Consider the following 23,035-nt stretch of genomic DNA (forward strand, 5'->3'; position numbering starts at 1 on the left):
TGAGCCCTCAATTCCCTAATTCCCCAGGAGGTTTTTTGAGTGTTAAACTAACTTATTCTGGTCCCAGGGAAGGCAAGGTGATGCAACTCCTGCTGCACCGTTACCTGTGCTAGCGAACAAAAGGAGAGCTGCAGCCGCTGTGGGTGTTCAAGGATTGCCATGTGGTTTAGCTAAACCTGCGTTAACCATCTAATCGGGGTTAGGTTTTTTCAGTTCCCTTTAAAAAAATAGCTGTAAACTAAACACACATATAATGCTATCGTTGTCCCTAATGAAGAGAGATGCATGTTAAATTGGGGTCCGCGAATCAATTTAAGTTGTTCCCTCTGCCTGTGCCTCAGTTTCCCCCCAGGCAGAAGGGCGATGGGAAGCAGAGGCTCCGATGCGCTGCTTGGAGTCGACGCTAGCTTTGGTTCGTGTCCTGCCCTGAAACACACTGCCCGTGCGTGCAGCGCTCTGCTCCTTCGCTAGCTGAGCAGCCTTTCCTTCCTGCTGGCTGGGGAGACAGCTCTGCAGCGTGCGAGCCTGGTTCATGCATGGTTTGAGCTGCAGGCTTGGCATAAGTCATGTTAGAGAGAACTCCTGTCACTTGTTTCTGGGTTTTTTTTTTTAAAAAAAAGGAAAAAAAAAGATAAAGCATGCCTATAAATGCCTAAGTGTTAATTCAGAGACGTTTTGTCCCCTCAAGGGGATCTCACGGTTTGTGTTCGTATTAAAGAGAATTAAGGCAGAGGGTCCCTGAGAGCATTTGTACACGGCTGTCCCCTGGAGCAGGGATGCTGCGAGGCTGAAAGGGGAGTGCTGTTAGCTGGGCAGTCTCCATCGCTGTATGCCTTCTTTGTAGTGGGCTTCTCTTTGGAGAGGCTGATCTTGTGACCCTTACTCATATGGATTTGCAAGAGCGTTGCTGATGAGAGTAGGGTCAGCAGCACTGGACAATGTTCTTTGTTAAGGTCTTTGAATAAGGGCTGGGGTTTCTGAAGGAGCTTGCGGATACTGGGCAGGGAGAGCTGCACGCTGGGTTTGCAGAGGTGGTGGGATGTGAAAAGATGCCAAGAGACCGTGGAGGGGGCGAAGCGATAAGGACCATCGGTCCTGGTGGCCTTGGGAAGCACTGAGGTGGGTCTAGATGGACTAGACGTACCTTGAGCATCATGCGGTATGAAGCCATGCGGGGCAGAATTTGGGGTTTTATTTTGTTAGTCAGTAAATGCAGATCCATTGAAATTCAAGGTTTTTGTGGAGCTTCACCAGCCAGGGCAGGGAAGGTGCTCGTGGCAATGATTTGAGATGAGAGAGACCTCGTGTTCCCAGGGCTTCTGCCCATCCCAACCACAGGAGGTTATCTGGGGGAAGCTAGTGGACTTCTCATTTTGCATAGAGAAAAATCTTCATTTTCTGTCTTTGGAGTGTCATCACACTTCTGAAATGTCTTTTCTTTGCGTGGGGACTGCATTTCCATCCTACTGTATTTTAGCAGTCCGGTAAAGACCATTCGGCACTGCTCCCCTTTGGAGATAAGACCTTGGGAGCCCAGCTCCTCAAGGACTTATTTAAAAAAAAAATTAAAAACAAACAAAACCCCCCCTTTTTCCCTATTTTACAAAGACTCCTCTCCCTTTTATAGATTGGCTGAGCACAAGTGGAGGCTGATTACCTCCCAGTAATGCCTTGTCAGCATCACTCTGCAGAGAACAGATTTTTTTTGTAGCGGAAATTATTACATGTGGACGTCATAAAAGCAGAAGAATACCCTGTTAGAGCATATTTTTCTGCGTGCTTTAATTATTTAAATCTCTCTCCTATCACAGACTCTTACATCCTTTCCATCCGATTAGCTCTCCTCCTCTCTTCCCCCACAAGCAGGTATATATTGTACCTGCACCCATTTTTATTCAGTCGCAGACAGGGATGGGCAGTGAATGAGTGACTGGGCACAGCGGCAGGGAAAGGTAGATTGTTATCATCTCCCCTACAGTAATTGTGGCTTCTCAGAAATCCTGTTATTTTGTTGATTTTTCCAGCCGCTTTGCCGTTCCTGTGTTGTCTGTTGCAGACTTGCTGCTCTGGTAAACATTGACTGCCCTCAAAAAAAATATTGGTTCAACTTTTTAAGCTCTTCTGGCTGAATTCTGCTTTGGCGGAGGTGGGGCCCAGCCTGATTTCAGGCAGTGCTTGTTGCCTGTGCCTTTTTCTGCTGCCCGTGAGGAGGCATCAGTAGAGATCTGGGGGATGGAGGGACTGCGTTGGGCAAAACTGGTTTGTCCAGCAGGGACCAGCCCCATCTCCCTGCCTTCCCCATTGACGTGCCCTCCTCTGCGCCGAGTTGCCTGTCCTATCCCCATATTGCCGAGATCTTCAGGGATGCTCTGGGAAGCCGGGACCCACCGTTTGGGGTTGAGATTTTGCGGTTAGTTACGCTTTTGCTGCTCCTCCTCGTGCCAAACCGCAGAGGACCCCATCCAGCCTTGCCCTGCGGGGCCATCGTGCTCTTCCCGTTGCTTCCTCCCTCCCCAGCCACCGAGGTCCCGGCGGTTGGTGCCGGGAGGGTGCCCGGAGGAGACGGCACAGCCCCGGGCTGGAGATCCACGGCTTTCCCAGCAGCACGGGGCATCCTCGGCGGGGGAGATGGGGCCGCGGAGGCGGCGGTGGCCAGACAAGGTGGCCCTTTGACATTTACAGAATGGCCTTTCAGAGCTGTGAAGTGTCCCCGCTCCGTCGAGGGCTGCCATATAAACAGATGCCGTCCCCCGGCACAAAGCGAGGAATGCGGCGCACAATGGCCCAATGTTCGCCGCAATAAAGCCCCGCTTCTTCTGCCCTCCACAAAGGCAGCTCTGAGCGGGGCGGCGGGCGCGGGGCTCGGCCGTGGTCGCACTAACCCTTCCACCAAAGCGTTTCGGCTGCCGGTGGCTTTGGTTGGAGCCGAGGGAGCGGGGAGGTGAAACCCAATGTGGGGCTTTTTCCTGCTCTCTGCATCCCCACGTGCTGGTATTCAAATTAACTGACCTAAAGGAAAATCAACACGTGGGTTATGAGGGTTCTCGGTTTGCTCAGGGTGAGTGTTAACAGCGTTGGTTTTCCCTGGAAGTGTCTTGGAGCATTTAGCTTTCAAATGGTAACTTTTCTACATTGCCCAGAAAACGTAAGAGAGATTTATCCCCTGGCTGCTGTCAGACATCACAGAAAATGAGCACAAAAGGAGCCGGGCTCGCTGGAGAAACGCACCATTTTTAGCAACATCTCTTCTGAATCCTCCTAATCTTGTGCAGCATCCTTTTGTCTTATTGCATCAAAGTGTGGCAAAGCCTTTTCATGAGGGTTGTTTTACAGATGCTCGTAGTTCAGCAACGCGTTTTTCCTCATTCATACGGAGCGCTGTCGTTGCTGTTAATGGTGTATGGTACAGGAACACCTCCGGGTCCTGCTGGGATGAGTGGTGGGCATAGCTGTAATCAGAGGTTTACAAGGCGGTGGCTGGGAGGGGATGGGGCGGCAGGTGAAGCCGGAGGTGCCGCCGGGTCGGGGGAGGGCTGGCAAGAGCCTTCGCTTTCCTTTCCCTGGGCAGCGTGGCCCCTCGCCGGCTCTTCTGGGCACGGTCCTGGCCAGTGACGTGGTGCCGGGAGATGCTGCGGTGGGAGGGGTGCGTACGTACGCTCTGTGCTTCAAGATGAAGATGGTAAATGTATTTGGCAAAGCTCTCCTTCAAAGCCGTGGGGGGTTTGGTGTGGCTCATCCGCATGAGATGCCCTGGTTTGAGACCCATGGGAGCTCCCTCCTTCTCTGACTCTGCTCCGACATCTTACCCCTCTCATAGGTTTTAAAAATAAAGGCGCAAAAGCTTGGTGCTGTACCGTTTTGGCTGGCTCTGACTTGCTCAGGCAGCCCCTGGGCTCTCAGTGGCAGCTGGGCATCCAGGTTTTTCTGGCAGCTGGGAAAACATTCAAAATTAATTTCTCCCTTCCCTCCTCCTTGGGAAAGAAAAAAAAAAAAGGAAGAAAATAAACCATTAGAGCTTGCAAAGGGTTTTCTGTTACACCATTAAACCATGCACAGCATGCCTCCAAACAGCCCTTCAGGCTGTGGTCCTCCGTCTTCCCATCCATCTTGTGTCTGTCATGTCCCCGCTAACTTAACTTATTTCTGTGGAGGAGGACTGGAGACCCATTGCAGATGCAACTGCACATTGCGATCTGCCTCAGATCACAGATATTTTAATACCGGATTTTTTATCTTGGGATGAGGCCTCGAGTTCCCGTGCTGTCCTGTGCCGAGCGGTGCAGGGTTAGGGCATTGCCCGAGCTCCCGGGCAGAGCCTGTCCCGTCGGTGTGTCCCTCCCTGGCCGTCAGACCTGGCCGAAAATTATCTGCACGATGCTCTGCAGCGTCAGGCCAGGCACGAGACGGGATTTTGGAGGTGTTCCCTGTTCTTTGTGCTCTGCTTCTAGGACACTTCTGAGCGGGGTCAAAACTATCTGCAGCCCTCTGTTTAACAGCACCCAGAGTAACGCACGGAGGGGGTTTCTCTGTCGTATCCCCGTAACTTCTGCAGCTGTAAATCTGCAGTCCCATGTAAAATCCCACCACGGGGAACGTTGTGTTGCCACCAGTGACACGAATCACTGGTGGGTGACGGGTTTTCCTGCATCCCGTGGCTGTTTCCCCTTGGGTGGAGTAGAAGGGAGCTGGGGAGGGTGGAAGTGAAATCAGCCTGGCTTTTGCAGACGTATTTTGGGGTGTAGGCTGTTCCCCCTTGCCCAATATTTCGCTTTTATTTACAGCCCCCTCCTCAGTGTCTGCTGCCATGCCGCTGCCCTGGGCGGCCACCTCCTGCCTGCCGGCGGGTGCCGGTGGCCCAGCCCCAGGCCGTTGCCTTGCAGGCATCAAGACAGCAGCTCCTAAGGCACAACATGAAGCCCCAGGGCTGGGAGCTGCCAGGCGATCAGACGCACGAGCTCCTGCCTTGGGGGGTCCCCAGCCTGGCGTGCAGCCCTCAGCCCCGCAGGGTGGGCTCGCTCGGCGTCGGAGCCTCGCCTCGCACGTGGTCGGCCCCTGTCCCCGCTGGCCGGCTAATCGCTGCCTGCTCCTCCTGCCAGGATCTCTCGTGCTGTTGATGTTTTTAATCATGAGGAAACGTATATAAAGTTGATGGATGATGTGATGGTGATACACACTACCTACACGGTCTTTAAAGTAAGTATATTTGTAAAATCTAGTAGAAACCGAGGCTGGCAGGAGACTTTTGTTACTGGAAGTCTGTTTTTGTCCCAACACATCCTTCCATCAATTCTTTTGTGAGAGCTAAAAATTGGCTGGCTTTAGTGGAGTTAATAATCGTCTGAAATGGAGCTGAGCAATTGATGCTGCTGCATCAAAATGTTTCCCTCCTCCCTTCCCCCTCCTTCCCCCCCACTTCCCTCCAAAAAGAAATTCCTGGCTGATACTCAAAATCCAGTCCGGTTCTCACTGTGCAAGTATTAAACTGTGGGTCTTTTCTTTCAAGTTTCTGGATTTTTATGGGCACAATCGGTCTGTTAACAGGACTTTTTTTTTTTTTTGTGGTTTCAATGCATTTATATCATTGACCTTTGCTTTAAAAAGTGTCTGACAGTCTTTACTGGACTGGAGCTATGAAAAGGAGTGTTGTAAGGGGGCTTTATTCTATGGAAGCAATGACCACAGGCAAAGCTTTATATTTGCTGAGTGATTTAATTCTTGCACATGCAGGACTTGGCTCTGTGCCATGCGTAACATGTTGAGAAAAGGTCTGCTTGAGAGGCATTAAAACCAAACTTTCCAAAACCGTCTTTTTTTTTTTTTTTTTTTTAAATAGCTTTCTTTCCTGTTATTTTTAAGCTAACGAGTAAAATCAAGGGACGCAGCGCCAAAATGCTGCATTGAGCTCTAGCAGAGTCGTCGGGGAAATAAACCTCCTGTAATGAATTGAAGCGGGAGTCTGGATGGAAAGGTGCCAGCCGGGAGGAAGAGGAGGGTGTCATTACGACAAAGGCTTGATCGAGGGACAGGAGAGAGTAAAACGGAGCACCCTGGACTCCAGGAGGAAGCCCGGGAGGGTGAAGATTATACAGCTCTAGTGCTTGGTCCTGTAAAGTCCTACTCATAGGGCACATCCCCAGAAGATGAGTTTTCAGGCTAAATATCAGATCCCCACCAAATTAGTTGCATTTCCCTGCTTGGCTCTGCCCGTCCCCTGCCCGCTTGCAGCAATATCTGTCCAGTAGCGGTCAGAAGCAAATAAAAACAAACTGCTTTTTGTTTGCTCTTGTTTTAAACGCTGTGACAACATTTGGATTAATGGCAGGTCTTGTGAAAAGCTCTTTAAAAGTCAAACGTATTGAGCTGCTGAACAGCATCCCTTTGAATTCTGCATCTGCCTGCTGCAATTCCAGATAATGGTCTGGAGAGCAAGCAAACATCATATTTCTTTTTCCTTCTTCTAATCAGTCCATTAAATATGCCTGAAATTGCATATTCTGAAACTATTTAATTGTGTAGCCACTTGGGCTGAGTTCCGTATTTTGGTGTGCCTTTGAGTATTTCTTCTTCCTTTGGCAAGCAAACGAACAACAGAAATACTAAATTATGTTAATTTCTAACACAAGCAATGTCTTCCCCAAAACATTGCAATCTACTGCATTTTAATTAAAAACAACACATCAACAGTGCATCAAGCCATTTGGAGCCCCAGCCTTTATTAGTTTTAATCAGCAGATTTTTCTAGGGGCTTTTAGAAGCAAATTGTGCATTGCTCGCTCTTCCCCAGGAGGAGCGAGGGAGAACAATAGATTATCTTTGTGCAGGCACACCGCACCCTGAAATACTGGATTTAAAAAGTTTCTGAATAGGGTAGAGGTTATATACGGGAGAGCTAAGAGGAGGCTGCATCCAGCGGTGTGCGGGGCGTGCTCCGTGGATGGTACCCGCCGCCTCGGCTCCAGCTGCAAACAAATCCATCTCCCGGAGGAGACCAAATCACGTTTATTTGGGTTGCTGTCCTGGCTTCCCTGTGCAGCACGCAAGGCTTGAGGTTTCCTGCCGGACTGTTGGAGATGCGGAGAGGCACTTCTGCGCTCTCTCGTCCTCGCCTCGGGCGTTGGCGGTTCCCGCGTGTGCAGGTGGGGCGAGCCATAGCCGGCAGTCGCCGTGCCGGGGGGGCGGATGGGAAGAGCATTTTATCCATTCCTGTGATTTCGCTGAGAGTTGAGCCTCAATGCTGCTAGTATATAAAGTCGCTTATGAAAGCAAAAGGTTTGCAGCCTCTATGTGGAAAGACTGGCATGGAAAGCCAAAGGAATGAGGGTAACCTTTGCTTTTTATAGCCTCCTGGTATTTGCTCGTGCAAACTAACACTGATACCCTCTATTTTAACTCCACGCTCCGTGCAGTCAGCCTCGGTGCCCAAGTAAGCAGGGCACTTGTTCACCAACCTGTGTACTAACACCCTGGGGCTGGTATAGTGGAACCCCGGGGGAAGGGGAAACCCTCTCTGTCCGTCCCTGGCTCCTCCTGGGTAGGAGAAGCCGACTGGGGAGAGGGGCTTTGCCTGGGTGGCCGTGGGGATGTTGCGTGGAAGGGGTAAATAGGATCGTGGAGGAGAAGCGGAGGGAGTGCAGGTGGCTGACGCCTGCCTGGGCTGAAACCCGAGCGAGACACCTGAGCTGCTGCGCCGGCTCTTGGGGGAGAGCCGGGAAAGCAGGTGGGGAGCAGGGGGTTGTCCGACAATCCGGGAGGTGCCGCTCGGCACCGATGCGGCGGGGAGGCGATGATCCACGTGGGTGCTCTTTTGCCGTTCAGGCGAAGGGAGCACGGGTGTCCCAGTGTCCTGCGGGACCCAGGGCCGGTGCAGGTGCTCGATGAAGCTGGGACCAGAGAGGGGCTGTGGGAGCATCTGCTGGGGGCTGATGCATGGGGACGGCTTTGGGCCAGGGCTTTCCAGAGTGAGCGATGATTTCTGGTGCCCAGCTGGAAATGCTGTCAGGGCAACTGGTTTTGCAGAGACTCAGCCTTTCTTGAACTCCCCATCACTTTTTGGAAATTGTTGCCCATGGGTTTAATGTCCCACTTCCAGCAAGCGTTTCTGCGCAGAGTTCCCCGCTCTGGAAAGCGACTCCAAAACACTGACCGCCGGTTTGTACTCTGGATGCCTCCCAGCACATCCAGATTTCACTGTTGGTTTTTCTCTGTGCAGCTCTGGGAAATGCCAGTGTAAAGTTGGTGTCACGGACCTGAAGTGTGACCGGTGCAGTGATGGATACTACAGGTTTAACGAAACCACCTGCGAGCCGTGCCAGTGCAACAACCACTCCAAAACCTGCGACAGCTTAACAGGTAACTTCCCTCTTGTGCCCACGGTGGGTGCAGACTTTACCTGTCTTCTCTGTCTCTGTTTTTTGCCATTTTCATTCAGCAGACCTCTACTCTCATCCTCTTCATCTGCATCTTTATGCCTTGAGTGCCCACTGTCTTTACCTTAAAACGAAAATTAAGATGCGTGGCAAGGTTGGAGCTAGTCCTCTTCTGGAGGAAGTCAATAAAGGCTGCGTTATTTACCCCAGGCTGCAGTGCAGAGCCTTTGTTCTGCAGTCTCTATCGGAAATCAGTGCTCTATTGTTCTCTGCACTTACACAAATACACAACGTGGGCTCTTAAGGAGCTTTTGTTTAACTGCTGTTTACCTGGAAACATATACTGTAGTGGCACTGACGTAAGGTGGCTGTTACTGCCACAGATAATGTGATTAGTGCTGGAAAAAACTGGCAGCACCTAATTAATATTGCCCCCTTTTTATAAATTGGCCTTGTTCATTTTCCTTGATCATTTCTTTGACTGTCTCTCACTCATACAGATGTTGGTGGAGTGCAAATGGGGAAGCACCTGTGCTTGAATAGCTTATGGGAGGGCAGGGGGACCTCATTGCTTTCCCGTCTCCGCTGGAAGGAGAGATCCCGGAGGAGCAATGTTCTGTGACTGCCCGCGCAATCCCCACTGTAGCAACAAAACTCACACTTCAAAGTCCAAATTCTCATCAAAACTTCCAGGCTGAGATGCAGTTCTGTGATATTTATCCAGGAGCTTAGAAAGGAGCGATAATTTTAAAAATGTTGCAGCGGTTTTTGCGTAGCTGGCAGAGAAGCAGAGCTCATCAAATACGGTGTTTCTGGGCAACGTCTGCACCGGCGTCTGTTCCCTCGTGGCCTGGTGTTTGCGGCAGCGGAACGGGCAGCCGCAGCGCTGACTGTGCCCAGCCAGTGCCCTGATCCTGCTGGGCAGAGAGGCTGTTTCTGCCGCTGTCAGGGGTAGCGGCCGGCACCAGATCTGCACTCCCTGAGGATGAATTATTGCATTCATTCCTACACTGAACTTTATGTGCGACTAATAAGTAGAACTTATGTCCTACTAATACTGAAGGATATCAGATTGTACCTAAAGCTGTGCACACATCAGCTGTGTTACTGATTTGGAGCTGGGTGTGTGGGTTTTGTGAAGGAGTAAGATAATCTGCTCTTCCTTTTTCTCCCTCAATGTTCCCCCTGCTCTTGATTTAAAAAAAACCCAGCGCAGACCTTGCCTCCGGGATGGGGCTGTGCAGGCAGCGCTTCTGCTGGGGCTGTCCAGCGCTGACCGCAGCACTGCAAAGAAAAACCCTCTTTTTGGTTAATGACCTATTGTTGATTTGACAAAAATCCCTTTTTCAAAATTTTCCTCCCATCTGCTTTCCTTGCTGCTGGGGGTGGGGGAACCAACAAAACCAGAACAGAGAACAGGCGATTAAAAATTAGATCTGACATCTAATAAGTAACGCAGCGCACTCAGCCTGCTCTAGAGACTGCACTTTGTGTGACCTCCCCAGCTTTACATCAACTGTGTGTAGTCTTTGTCAAATTTTCAAGGTTTCTTTGGCATTAATGCCGTACTTCGGGCTCCCTCTGCCGGCTCTGCAGCCGTCCCCACACGGCCTCGCTCGGCGTTCCTCTGGCCAGGAGGAATATTTAAAATTACTGTGCTGGAAATTGGGCAGCCCGAGCTCCCCAGGCGACAGCGCTTCCTTCAACGCGACCCTCGTGCCCCGGGTTGTGCCTGTGCGATGAGTTTGGTTGCTTCTTCCCAGCCGGGGTACTGCGAGGTCTGCTCCTTCCGGAGGGCATTGTCAGGATGGGAAGTGCTATTAATTATTAAGGCTTTCCACAGCGATACCTGATTGCAAGCCCATGCGTGCTTTGCATGGCTGAGCAATTTGCTGACTCATTGGAAACGCAGCCATTTTGCAGGGTTGGTGTAGATAAATGCGAGTAATTTCCGCCGATGGGAAAGACATCGGTCCTGAAATGACCAAGACTGTACAGAAAACGCAGGTGTGATTCCAGATTTATACCACCATTAATGCCTGCAGAGCACGGTTCAAGGCACCCTTAGTGCTGATCGGGCAAATTGACCTTCCACGAGCCGGTCCGTCCCAGGCATCCCGCTGAAGCAGCTGATCGAGGTTTGCAACTGGAGAAACCGAGACCAGCAGATAATTTTCCCCTCGAACCCTGACATCTCTCCCACAAAAACCACCGGCTCGTGTCTGACAAGCTGTTGGGTGAAGAGCAAACAGTGTGTGGGAGCTGACGCCGAGCAAGTGTCCTTAGTCACTGGGGTGCTGCCAGCCCCACCGCGCGGGTGAATCAGCCCAAAAGCGGCAGCTGCCAGGGTTTGCTTCCTGCCCCGGGTGCGAGGTCGGCTGCGAGGACACGCTGGGCTTGCTCAGGGATGCTCGGCTGCAGAGTCATCGCTGTGGAAAGAGAAGAGTAGGAGCCGTGCAGTGTACTGGGCTTGCAAGGGAGCCAAACTGTTCCAATATTAATAAGAAAATCTGCTGTGTTTTTTTAAACAGTCAGCATTAACCTAATTCAGGATTTTTTTTGTGTGGTTAATGTTGAGATGAGACTTTTCCTTACCCCCGCAGCATTGCTAGATTAGCTCAGTGAATCTCCTGTCTGTGCTTATATATGCAGTGAATAAACTGCTCTGTGCCGCCCTGGTTTGTCAGAAGGTGGCTGTTGCCTTTTCAGAGTCTTGTACACGGGATTTAATCAAATAAGCTTCCTTCAGGTCACTGCCACCTCGACGAGGAGCCTGCTGAATTACAAGATGTTCCTGTTGATGGATGGGCTTTTGATAGAGGCTGCGTTTTCATAACTATGGAGATTTTTCTTTCTCTGGTAATAGTATCAAAATGCAATTTAGAGGGCCATTAGGACACAGCCTCTGCTAAGACACCGCACGTCGATTTTCTGACTCAGGGGCTACCCCAGGAAGGGGAGGTGGCTCACGTGAACCCCCAGTTCTGCTGTTTCTCTGGCAAGGTCAGTAATTGCTGCTGCCTTGGGCCGGTAGCAAACGTTCCTCCTGTGATGGGGATGGAGGAGGTAGAGCCACGCCGGTGGGATGGAGCCCTCTGCCTCCAAAGCAGGACGGCGGCACTTCCTTGCCCCTGCCCACCAGCTCTGTGGTGCAGGAAGAGGCTGCACACAAAAAAGGGCACAGGTATAAACTGGAGGGACCCCTCATGAGAGTGAGGGATTTGAAGCATCGAGATCCCGGCTCACTGGCAGAGATGCAAACCGAAGCCGCTTTCCTTGAGGACCATTTAATATTGATAGCATGTGTTGACCCGCACTGACCTTTTAAAGTGATGAACTGTGGGCCTCTCTGCTGGGGCTACCTACTTTTTCACATTATGTGTGTGTGCGTGTGGAGGGGGGGAGGACCATCAGAAGGTCATAAGAGGCCAGGATCACGTTTTGGCCGGAGGGCATCCAAAATCACCTGTGAGCTCTGATAATTGAGAGCGCTCCATGCAGATTCTTGCTCCAAATGTTCTGCTCCAGTTCCTGCTGCCGAACGGTTGCTTGTGCTCCTGTCCCTTCCCCAGGCACCTGCCTGCACTGCCAGGAAAACACCAAGGGAAACCACTGCGAGCTCTGCAAGGAGGGCTTCTACAGAAGCACCCATCCTGCCCACGCCTGCCATCGCTGCCCGTGCTCCACCGTGGCATCGACCGGCACCTGCCGAATACGTAAGGCTTTCGTTTTGGTCTAATTCCTCAGATAATGAATGTAGCTCTTCCCAATGTGTTTCAATTAAATTGCCACTCAGCGTGCATCAGCCTAGCGAGGCGGTTTATAGCCCGTGAGTCTCCCATTCGTGGGCACCTTGCTGGAAGTAGCGCCTGCCACGATGCGTCCCTGGTCCTCGCGTTGCCTCTTGTGAGCGGAGGGCGTCAGAAACGCTTCACTACAGGCTGCAGCTTGCTCTGAAGAACCTGCAGAGTTTTGCAGAGAGAAGCTGCTGGGCTTGTGGCAGCCAGGAGAGGTACAGAGACGGCCAGCAGTGCCACGTAGCCATCCATGCCTCTGTGAGCCCTCTGCTGAGCATCTCCATGGGACTCCAAACAGAGATTCCCCAGTCTTCCTGCTCTATTTTGATGTAACCAAGAGAAGTCATAGCTGTAATAAACATATGTAAGACTTTTTAAAATATTTCCTTAATCAGTTTTGCAATCAAGCCTCCTCTGGCTTCATGTAGGCCCAAAAGTTCCTGCAGATTGCTAACATCCCCAACACAGTTCCAGCTGTTTTCTGAAATTGTCTGTTTGACATGGAAGTGTTCAGGAGGAATAATCTGTTTGCTTAGCAACGTGCCGAGCATGCTCTGTGAGGCTGGTACAAGGCATCAGAAACCCCCAAAGCTTTTTTTTCCGCTCGGAACAGAGAAACTGCTGCAGTTCAAAAGTTGTATTTTCAGCTTAAAATTTGAGACTGGTTAATACTCAGTGGCTGCTGATTTTTGTCGTAGTGACCTGTGGCCAGGCCCCGCAGAACAAATCCCACAGTGGGTGTTGCTCTGCAAGGGGCTGCGGCACACACCTATTTTCCTTTCTGTATTCTTTAGAGCCTGGTGAAACTGCCCCAAGGTGTGACAAATGCAAAACTGGGTACACTGGCCCGAACTGCAACCAGTGTGACAACGGCTATTACAACTCCGACAGCATCTGCGTCAGATGTAAATGCAACGGGAACGTGGACCCAGCACAGTCACCCAGCGTGTGCAAGCCGGATAGCGGGGAGTGCATCGGCTGCCTGTACCACACCGCTGGGTTTCATTGCGAGGAGTGTGAGGACGGCTATGTCCGAGACCCCGAGGGGACCAACTGCACCCAGAAAGGTAAGACGTGCTCCTCAAATCAGTGTCGAAGCTCGCTGTGTGGCTCAGGTGGGCACAAGCTGCCTGAAGGCTGGGGTGGCAATACTGTTAATTGGTCAGATTGGTTTAGGTTCATCTGGCCTGTGGCAGAGGGAAGAAAACCAGACCTTTATAACACGTTGGTGCCTACTGGTCTTGAAATCTGTGGTTGAGTGAGTTAGCTCCGTGACCACCCTGATTCCCCGCCTGCGGCAGGCACCTCTAGGGAACAAGCTGGAAAACAAAAACTATTTGCAGTGTATTTAAATATAGGTTTTCAGATTTCTATTGCTTGATATGCCTGATCTCTGAGTGCCCAGTGAATTGTCCTTATTGGCTAGTCCGTTCAATAGCACTGTCTAGTTCCCTACAAAGGGTGTTTATAATAAATGTTGTCACTCTTTATACTCTGCAAACAATAACTGCTTGGATGAAGTTTAAATACTCTTTTTTTTTGCTTTCTAAATGGGGAAGCCAAAGCTCAGGGAGGTGAGATCCAAACTTGCCCAGTGAGTTAACGCCAGAATTTACTGGTGCCTGCTCTGTGGGTCTCTCATCAGTCTTCAATCCACACCCGAGACACTGTATGTAGCCTCTCAGACTCAAACTAGCTCTGGTACCTAGAGAGGCTACTGCATAGCAGGAGGACTCATAGTACAATGAGAGAAAATGGTTCTTAAGTTGCTCCTTCAGTGGTTATCAGGAGGTTGGTCCACAAGGTGGATCTCCAGCTCCATGCATGGAAACATTACAGGTGTTACGTGTTAGATAAGAGAACCCAGAGTTCAGGAAAGTATCTGGGCCCAAATTCGTCCTTGTCACCAACAGAGATTTAATTCAGATCTTCCATTAGGAGCTAATGTGGTTTTCACTCCCCTGCTGCTCTCTGGAGGTGCAATCACAGAGTCCTTCTCTGCACGGGAGATGATCAATACACAGAAGTTGAATGCTCATTAGCTGTAACTGTACCGGTACAGGGCTGGAGATGGCAGTTTTGCATCGGGTCATCCATTATCTCCCCCTGCACAGCTCTGTCTTTGTGCAAAGAGCTACATGACCTTGCTCCATTAAAATCCATATGTATGGCTTTGCTTGTATACTTGCAGTTTTCACCATTTGTTTTATTTTACTGGCATTGTTACAGGCAATTCCTGATGTGGGGAAAGACTGTCCCCTTTCAAAGGGACCGGGACATGCTCTTCTAGCTTTCCTGCTTCCTTGACACCTGTTTTTTCCCTTTCTTATTAAGCAATTAAAAAGGCGTACAATTTATTTCCAGTTTCTTACACACAATTTGCCTAAAAATTGACATGCTGAGGTACTGCGCATTAACTAGTTTTAGGATAAGATTTTCATAAACATTAGTGCATTTGAGTGGCCTGGTTTTGAGTGGCTTCTAGAGTGAAATAGAATCATAGAATCATAGCATGCTTTGGGTCAGAAGGGACCTTTACAGGTCACCTAGTCCAGCCCCCCTGCAAGAGCAGGGACATCTTCAACTGGATCAGGTTGCTCAGAGCCCCGTCCAACCTGGCCTTGGATGTTCCCAGGGATGGGGCATCTACCACCTCTCTGGGCAACCTGGGCCAGTGCCTCACCACCCTCACTGTAAAAAATTTCTTTCTTAAATCCAGTCTAAATCTGCCCTCCCTTAGTTTAAAACCATTGCTCCTTGTCCTGTCACAACAGGCCTTGCTGAAAAGTCTGTCCCCGTCTTTCCTATAGGCCCCCTTTAAGTACTGGCAGGCTGCTATAAGGTCTCCCCGCAGCCTTCTCTTCTCCAGGCTGAACAACCCCAGCTCTCTCAGCCCGTCCTCGTAGCAGAGGTGCTCCAGCCCGCGGATCGTTTTCGTGGCCTCCTCTGGACCCGCTCCAACAGCTCCAAGCATCACCCACCACATCTGCAGACGAAATTGCTGGAGTCTGAGACTCTAAGTGGTCGTGGTTGAAAAAAGACAGCACGTTTTGTACCACCCTCTAGTACCCACAGGGACTGTTCAGAGTCTTAAACCTGACCAAGATTTTGATGCTTTCAAGGCTGATGGAGAGAATATTCAAAGGACGTGTGGGATGACCAAAGTCAGTGTTTCTGACCCCTGGGTGGACGGTGTTCCTGCTGTGATGGTGAGGCATAGCAGCAAGGACTTAGTGAGGCAGCGTGGCACCGTGCCACCCAGCCGAGCATCGCAGCCTTCCCCGAGAGCTGGCGCGCGGGCTGCTGGCACGGCCCCGTCCCCTGCCGGTGCTCATTCATTGCAGGAGGTAGCAGAAGCTTTGCAGAGACCGCATTTCAATCAAGCAGCTGGATACGACGCTCACGTCAAAGCTGCCAAAGCAGCCCATTGACTGAACAGCTGCCGCTCTCAAGATGCTGCTCTAGGACATCTGGAGGGCTGGCACGGCCCTGGTGAGCGGAAACAGGCATCGCCGTATCACGGCCCAAAAGTGACAGCCCGCGGTCAGAGCACGGCACTGTTTCACCATGACGGTACCGTCAGTTCCAGGAAATGTTTTCACCCACGTCCCCCTTGCCAGCGCTTAGCTGATGCTGACTCACAAATAAAGCCCAGAAAAGTCTTGTTTCCTTGCTGGTGAATCAGCCATTGTCTCTGTTCTGTTTTCTTCTAATTATAGCTCCTGGCAGGGTTTGCCAAGAGTTGAGTGTTGATGAAGGAATTCGGAAAGGATGACTGAATTCCTTGTGCCCTCGTCCCAAAGCTGTATCCAGGAACCTCTTGCTCCTGTCACGTTGCTTCCTACTGCTAAATTCTGCCTGGTATCCCACAGAGAAATGCCTCTGGCATTCAGCATCCCGAGTCTCCTTATCGGCCTAAGGCAGGACCTGCGGAGAACAGAGGAGCTGCTGCAGGGAGGGACCCTGAGCAGGAGCCTAAATTAGGGGTGTGATGGTCCCTCCGCTGCCTGAACTGGGAACGTGACAGCCCAAAGTTACCCGGTGGGAGTTCCCCTGAGGGCCCGCGGCAGGAGACGTGCTGAATATTTCCAGCTCCTGTTGCCATTGGAGATGCAACTTAGCGCAAAATTAGTCCTTCGGAAGTGACTCTCCTCCTCAGTCATAATTAGTAGACGTTCTCTTCAGGAGAGCTGGATCAATACAGCACAGCACCATCAGCTGTAATTGCTGCCGCTGTAAGCGGGTTTAAAATGAAGTTGCATTTCTGATAGCAGAAAGAGAAATAGAAGAGAGTGGGAAAGAGGGTGCAGAGAGTCCTGCGGAGCAATAGGCGTAGAGAACACTTTGGTTGATTGAGGCTTCAGCTGCTGGGGGGTTCCTGCTGCCCGGACTTGAGAATCTAAAATAGATCAGGTTGTTCCTGTGAAGAAAATGCTTCATTAGTTACATCTGGGAGCCTAATACTCAGGCTCTTATGGTGCTTTCTGAGGCCTATACCTCAACCGCTTTGAAGAAGGTGTAATGAATTTGCATCCCACTTATGAGATCTCCAGTGTTAACTTGTCCCCGACTCCTAGATCTGAGAAGGGAGTTATCCCATGTCTGCTGGAAGCAAGGCAGGTTCTTGGCTATTTTGTGCCTGGGAATGGGCTGCAGAGGAAGACGGAGCTTGTGGCACAGTCCGGTAGTTCCCATGTTCTCATCCTTCATGTGCGGACATATGCCAGCAGCTGAAACCAAAACAGGATCCAAAGTGGCTTCTGCTGTGTTTGAAAGCTTCATAAGAAGATCCACAGTCTTTTTTTGTTGTGATTTGGTTACCTTCTGCTTCTGGGTATGCAGACTGGGGGCTTCCGTGAGATTTGTGTATGACTTCTTCATTCAAAAGCAGAACTGGGATTATTTTGCCCTTTTACATAAAGCAGTGTAAATATTGAAACCCGTTGCTAAACACTGTGACGGCAGAATACTCATGGTTCATTTTTTTCATTTTTGATCTTCTTGTACAGTTAAAGCAGAAATACTAATATTGTGAACGTAATCCTACATCTAGTGTACTAACTGTGAAAGGTTTAAGCTCCTGGAGTCGCTGTGTCCTCCCAGCCTGATTGTGCAGCCCACGTAGAGAAGTGAAACGCTGCCTTCATTAGGTTCAGAGTCCAAACTCTTGCTGAGCTTGGCAGACCCCGTTTTCATGGCCTGAGTACGAGCTGGACTGGGTGGCTTGCTTTCATCATGAGCTCATGTGTCTGACACTGAATCTTGGCTACTGCACCTATCCATCCATCACCAGATTTTTCATAGGAATGCTGCACTCAATGAGCACTTAGCACATAGAATTATTAAAAAAAACCAAACCCAACCCTGGCTAACCATTCTGTAAATTAGTTTGAAAAAATACCAGCTTTAACAGTGTACACTTAATTGCCATAATAACTGTGATAAAAATGTCAGATCTCTTACGTTTGTGTTTGATTCCAGCTTAGCATATTTTTATTGATCTTTTTTTATTTGTTTTGTAGAAGCCACTCTTGGCCCAGAAACAAGGGAGTCTACAGCTTCTGCTCCAAATGCCAGCAAGGCAACATCGTTTTCAACGGCAGTGATAAACAGTACGTTGTCACCAACAACTATACAGACTATATTTCCTATAAGTTCCTCTGACAATAGTACCTCTGCTTTTGCAGATGTTTCATGGACTCAGTTTAACATAATTATTTTGACAGTTATCATCATTGTTGTGGTCCTACTAATGGGCTTTGTGGGTGCTGTCTACATGTACCGTGAGTATCAAAACAGAAAACTTAACGCTCCTTTTTGGACCATTGAACTCAAAGAGGACAACATCAGTTTTAGCAGCTACCACGACAGCATACCCAATGCTGATGTTTCGGGGCTGTTGGAAGACGATGGGAATGAAGTCGCACCGAATGGACAGCTAACGCTGACGACTCCCATGCATAATTATAAAGCTTAGAAGAAGTGATCCAGCTATTCCAAAGTTGGCTTAAAAAAGTTACAGGGCTTGTTGAAGGGGTATCAGGATCCGTGCCAAGGCTCCACGCAGAGGAATTTGCTCTTCAGATACTCTCATGCTGGGCATGCTGTAGCTTGCAGGTGAACGGAAAAAAGTGTAGTACATCCAAATTATCAGGTAATATGGTGAAATGCATTCAGTGTCTTGTTCTCCATAAAGATCTGTAGAATTCACTGTTGTTAAAGACTTGATTATGCTGACCTGAAAATATTTTTTTTTTATGAAGAGGTGGTGGGGTGGAGAAAGCAGTACCCCGTGATTAATCAGAAGCTACTTGATTTCCAGCCAGCCTAACACGTATGTCTGCATCCTTTCGTTTGAAAAGTAGCTCATGAATTAACAGTGGATTTCCAAGAAACAAACCTTTGTAAAGGCTTCATATTAGTTCTTGATATAAATTTGTTTGAAAAGGAGGACAAAAAAAGGGAAATAATTGTTCACTGTACTACCAAAAGGCAAGTAGAGGAGTGAGTTGCACACTTGAAAAAAGTCACCATTATCAGTTTCCACTAAGCAGGGAAACAGGAAAAAAAAATCATGAAAATATTGGAGTTAGGGAAGAGGCTAAGCTTTTCCCTTTCTGAGTATTTATACAGGGTGATGATGCTATTAAAACATAGCAATCCATTTTTTTTTTCTAGAAGGAGTTAATGAACTTGTATAGTTTCTGTGCAAGGGAAGACAACAAGACATCTCAGGGTTGCTGTGTAAAAAGAAAAGCTAGGCTTAATACCCTACCCTGATAGAAATGGTGTGTTCTGTATATAAAATGTAATATATCTTCTTGGAATTGTATTTGTAATTATTTGTAAAAAAGCCAACCAACCAACCAAAAAAACCCCAACAAGAAAACCATGAGCCCCTCCCCAACCTCCCCTACTCCCCAAGTCATATTTTATCATCTAGATTTTAATTGTACAGCGGTTAGTGGCGTTGTTTAAAAAGAAAACAAAATGAGGATTGTTTAAAATACTGTAAATTAGATGGCAATATTGTTGGAGCTGGGACTCTGGCAAACACCGACTGCTTAAAGCTTTCCTTCTAGTGTCATTGAATAACTTTCTTTTTTAGAGAAAATGTGAGTGCTCCCTACTTGCATCTGTCAAATTTTCCCATTCCTTTAAATATAGAGTGAATACCAGTGTCCCCATGACTAGGGCCTAGTAGGTGTCCAAAAATCGGATGTACCATTCTGTTACTTGCTTTTAAGTCTTTATACGAAATGCAAATACACTGTCATGAATGCATTGAGAGCCTGATCTCGATGGCCGAGCTTTTCCGAAGCAGCTGCTCATTGTGTGAGTGGATCTCATTGCCATCTCTCCCGCGCTGACACGGTGTCGGGGGAGACTTGCCCGAGGGCTGAGCGCGGCCTCCGGGCCTCTTGAAGGGCAAAAGTAAAAATCTCCTGGATTTGGGTAGAAACGGCTTTCAGCCGAAGAGCTTCCAGGAGCCGATCTGCGCTTCTAGGCTTAAAAGCTAAAAGTGCATGGATGCTTTCAGGAAATTTATGTAGCACAAGGTGGTGATGGGGAATCAGCTGTCAAAAAAACCTACGGGGGACTTGAGGTTTTACAGATTCCCCTGATTTTTGTGGGCGGCTGGCGGACTGTTAGCAGAGGGGGAACAACTAATGGGCAGCACAGGGAGGTCACACCACAGAGCTCCTCGCTTGGTACCCGCAACGTGCATGCATGCCTCGAGGCAGGCACCGTGCCCTCCCTGTGCTGGGGAGCCGCCAGGTCCGACCCGTGAAAATCAATACCATTACATTTAAGCAGGGCGTGAAACGAATATTTCACCTAACTCATGACCAACCTCAGAACTAAAGCTGCATTGCTGTGCGTGTTGGTGCTTTGCAAGCGACTGATGCTGAGGATAAATGAAGTACCTGCTAAAGGTCAGCAGGAGCTGACTGATGCATCCTCAGAGCCGAGCAAAAGTAAATATTTCTCAAGATGAGAAACGGTAGGCAGAATGTGGTGATTATTTATTTGCTTTCTGGTGCTGCATGGAGGCTTTTCTTATCATTGGAGACTTTAGGGGGGTGGGGAATAGGTGCTCTAAACACATGCACAAAGATGCCATTTCTGCCTCAAAAACTTGCTGCCTGATTTAAAGATGACACATGGCAAGTAAGAAGGAAAATAGTCGAGGATGACCAAGGGAAACGGTGAGGGCAGAATGTGATATTGCATATAGGCCTGAGCCGATGGAGGCTCCCATTGCCTGCTATGGGCCTGGGTGAGTCCCATAGTTTAGGTAATAAATTTGGCTGATGTCACTCAGAGCAATGTTACTTTTAGTTATAAAACGGGGGAGGACTGGAGGAGAAAATCTGGATATTGCTAATCCTCGAGTTATTCATCAAACTTTTAAAGAGGAGAGTGGTGACAAAATAGAAAATTTCCTAAAAATTGTAATTATTTAGCAGTGCTGATTTAGTGATACACTTGCACTTGGTCACTTCATAGGGTGGGAAAGGTAATTTAGAAAGTGTTAGCTTCTGGGACTAATGCTAGCAGGCAAAGTGAAGGACAGATTGTTCACTTTAATGTTTCCAAAATATTTTAGTAGATCTTTTAATCTTTGCCACAAAACACCTCTTCCTCAAATTTTGGTATGACTGTAGGCTACTTTGTAACAGGAATAGGCTTTGATTTGTCTCTCACTGTAGAAATAATGGCCATCTGCAAAACCAGAGTGTGAGTTCAGACGCTGAGCCCTCCTAGTCCGTGCCTACCACAGCACAGGAGGTGTTTGCATCTGGGCTGCTTCTGACCTCCAAATAAAAGCGGAGGAGTTTACAGGAGTTGACCTCCTGTAAACGCTTTGTGTTTGAGCCTCGGGGTTGAAAAGAGGAGGAGGTCAGGATGCCTTACAGTCAGTCTGCAAGGGAGGGTGGTACAGCCATGCTGTTGCCTGTGGGTCGCACATCTGGATGAAGGGATCTGGATGGCCCCCGTAGATGTGATGGAAGCTTGGCTGGGCAGGGGGGACCTGGCTGCCCAGGTTTGGACAGCAGAGGAAAGCACAGGATGTTCTTTAGCAGGGACTGGAGCACAGCAAGGATGTGGCACTGGGACAATGCTTGTCAGATGGCAGAATGACTCAGCAGGAAAATACCAGCCACCTCCAGCCAACCAGGCCTTTGGCAGAGAGGAACAACATTTACTAGAGGAGATCGATGCCTCAGCAAAGAAAGAATAAACAGCTTTGTGTTTGACTTTGGTGATGCGAGATTAGATCTTCCTTGCTCTCTCCATCAGTCATACAGCTGTCCCCTGGGCACCACAGGAGGTGCGGAAGAAGCTGAGCTCGTTATATCTCCAATCACCTTAGGCTGGCATTGTATTTCGAGGGGTTGCAGAGCTAAAGCACCTGTGCCAAGGTACTAAAGGCCACCGGGACCTGCCATGTGTTATAACTTGTCATGAAGCTTCCCAGATGTTGAGGTTTGCCCTACGGCACGTTGAGGTATGGGCAGGTAAACCAGAAATGGACTTTCAGGGCTGCACCGAGGCCCAACTCAGAAGCCGGCAAGACAAGGGGAAGGCATCTGGGTGACTTCTAGGGCTGATGTGGCAATACAGATACACATAGCTTTCCTGAAGGGCCACCACGCGTCACCTTCTAACTGGGCATGCCGCTGTCTGGCTGCAGTGGTGTGGCTGTCACGGAGAAGGGCAGTGAATGGCATGGTACGGTAGCTGTAGAGCGTAGAGAAGGTACGACAAGGCAGGTGAGGGCTGGGTGAAGGTGGGAAACCAGCTCTCAAGGCACGATCCTCAGGGTCGTGAGGGCCCTGTGGATCCAGCTGGTCTGGATGGGGTGAGTTCAGTTCCACAGTCAAGTAACTGAAGGCGAGAGGATATAACGGAGCGGTTAAAGGGCAAAAAGCAATGATGTGTCAAAGGCACGGGGCAGCCTGGATGGCTGACAACTTAGGAGAGCATTTGGTAAGCACAGAGTGCAACAGACATGCAAAAATGTGATTGGGTTAATGTGGATTAGATGATCTCGAATCTTATGAACCACTGTAGCTAGAAATAACTGTGTGGAGCGCTAGCCCTGGGGAGCTGTCAGGAGATGTCATCCATTGGAATGATAATTCCCTTGGACCAGGCTGAGCAAACTTAGCACGCTGGAAGCCATTTCTGAGAGAGGAGGGGATGTATTCAGCATCCTTCAGGTATCCTGGGCCAGTTAACCACTGCTATACAGCATCTTTATCTTAAACGTTACATGCAATGTAAACGTGGCAGAAAGTTTGCACAGTCTCCTTTAAATAAAGGATATAAGATTGAATCCTAAAAATACATTTCTCTTTAAAGTGAACTTTTAAAATGAGCTCCCACAGGACTCTGCTCTTCATGTGTCAGAGGGATGGATTAAAATAAGAAAAATGTGGGCCTTGAAAGTTGTACTTGCTCCCAACTGAAACCCATCAGTCTTACTACACATCCAAATAAGGCGTCTCCTAAGCATACGCTATGCTTACAAATGCATTTCTAAAAAAAAAAAAATGTATGATTTGAATATATGTCAGAATTTATACAGAAGAATGTTATTTAAAATGAATAAAAATAAATGTATATAATTTGTATCTATGCCACTTGGATTTTTGCATTTGTGTTTTGTTCATTAAAGTTCAGCTGGAGTCTTCCCACTGATAGCAACCAGAGCTGGACTGAAACCTAAAGGATTGCATCTGATCTCATCCCAGTAATGACATTTGTGCCAAGAGAATTATTCCTTCATTATACCCCTGTATGTGAAATGAGAACCATGGCACAAAAATGTTTTTTAACATCAGATATTCATAAGTACAGTTG

At 48.9% G+C, this 23,035-nt stretch overlaps 1 protein-coding gene across 3 annotated transcripts in view; it reads left to right on the forward strand.

The window, feature by feature from the left end:
- The window catches only part of MEGF9 (multiple EGF like domains 9), a 58,922-nt gene extending 36,152 nt beyond the window's left edge, over positions 1 to 22,770 (forward strand). The window contains exons 3-7 of one of the 3 annotated variants that reach the window (XM_072883202.1): positions 8,210 to 8,349; positions 11,939 to 12,082; positions 12,958 to 13,230; positions 17,686 to 17,775; positions 17,890 to 22,770. In XM_072883202.1, coding sequence (XP_072739303.1) covers positions 8,210 to 8,349; positions 11,939 to 12,082; positions 12,958 to 13,230; positions 17,686 to 17,775; positions 17,890 to 18,140 — 898 coding nt within the window. In that variant the 3' untranslated portion in view covers positions 18,141 to 22,770. Of the gene's footprint in view, positions 1 to 8,209; positions 8,350 to 11,938; positions 12,083 to 12,957; positions 13,231 to 14,973; positions 15,809 to 17,685 lie in introns of those variants that run through there. The other 2 variants (XM_072883201.1, XM_072883203.1) reach the window with 2 other exon arrangements.
- The last annotated feature ends 265 nt before the right edge of the window (positions 22,771 to 23,035 follow it).

The sequence above is a fragment of the Ciconia boyciana genome, chromosome 18, assembly GCF_034638445.1.
Source record: "Ciconia boyciana chromosome 18, ASM3463844v1, whole genome shotgun sequence".
Classification (NCBI taxonomy): Eukaryota; Metazoa; Chordata; class Aves; order Ciconiiformes; family Ciconiidae; genus Ciconia; species Ciconia boyciana.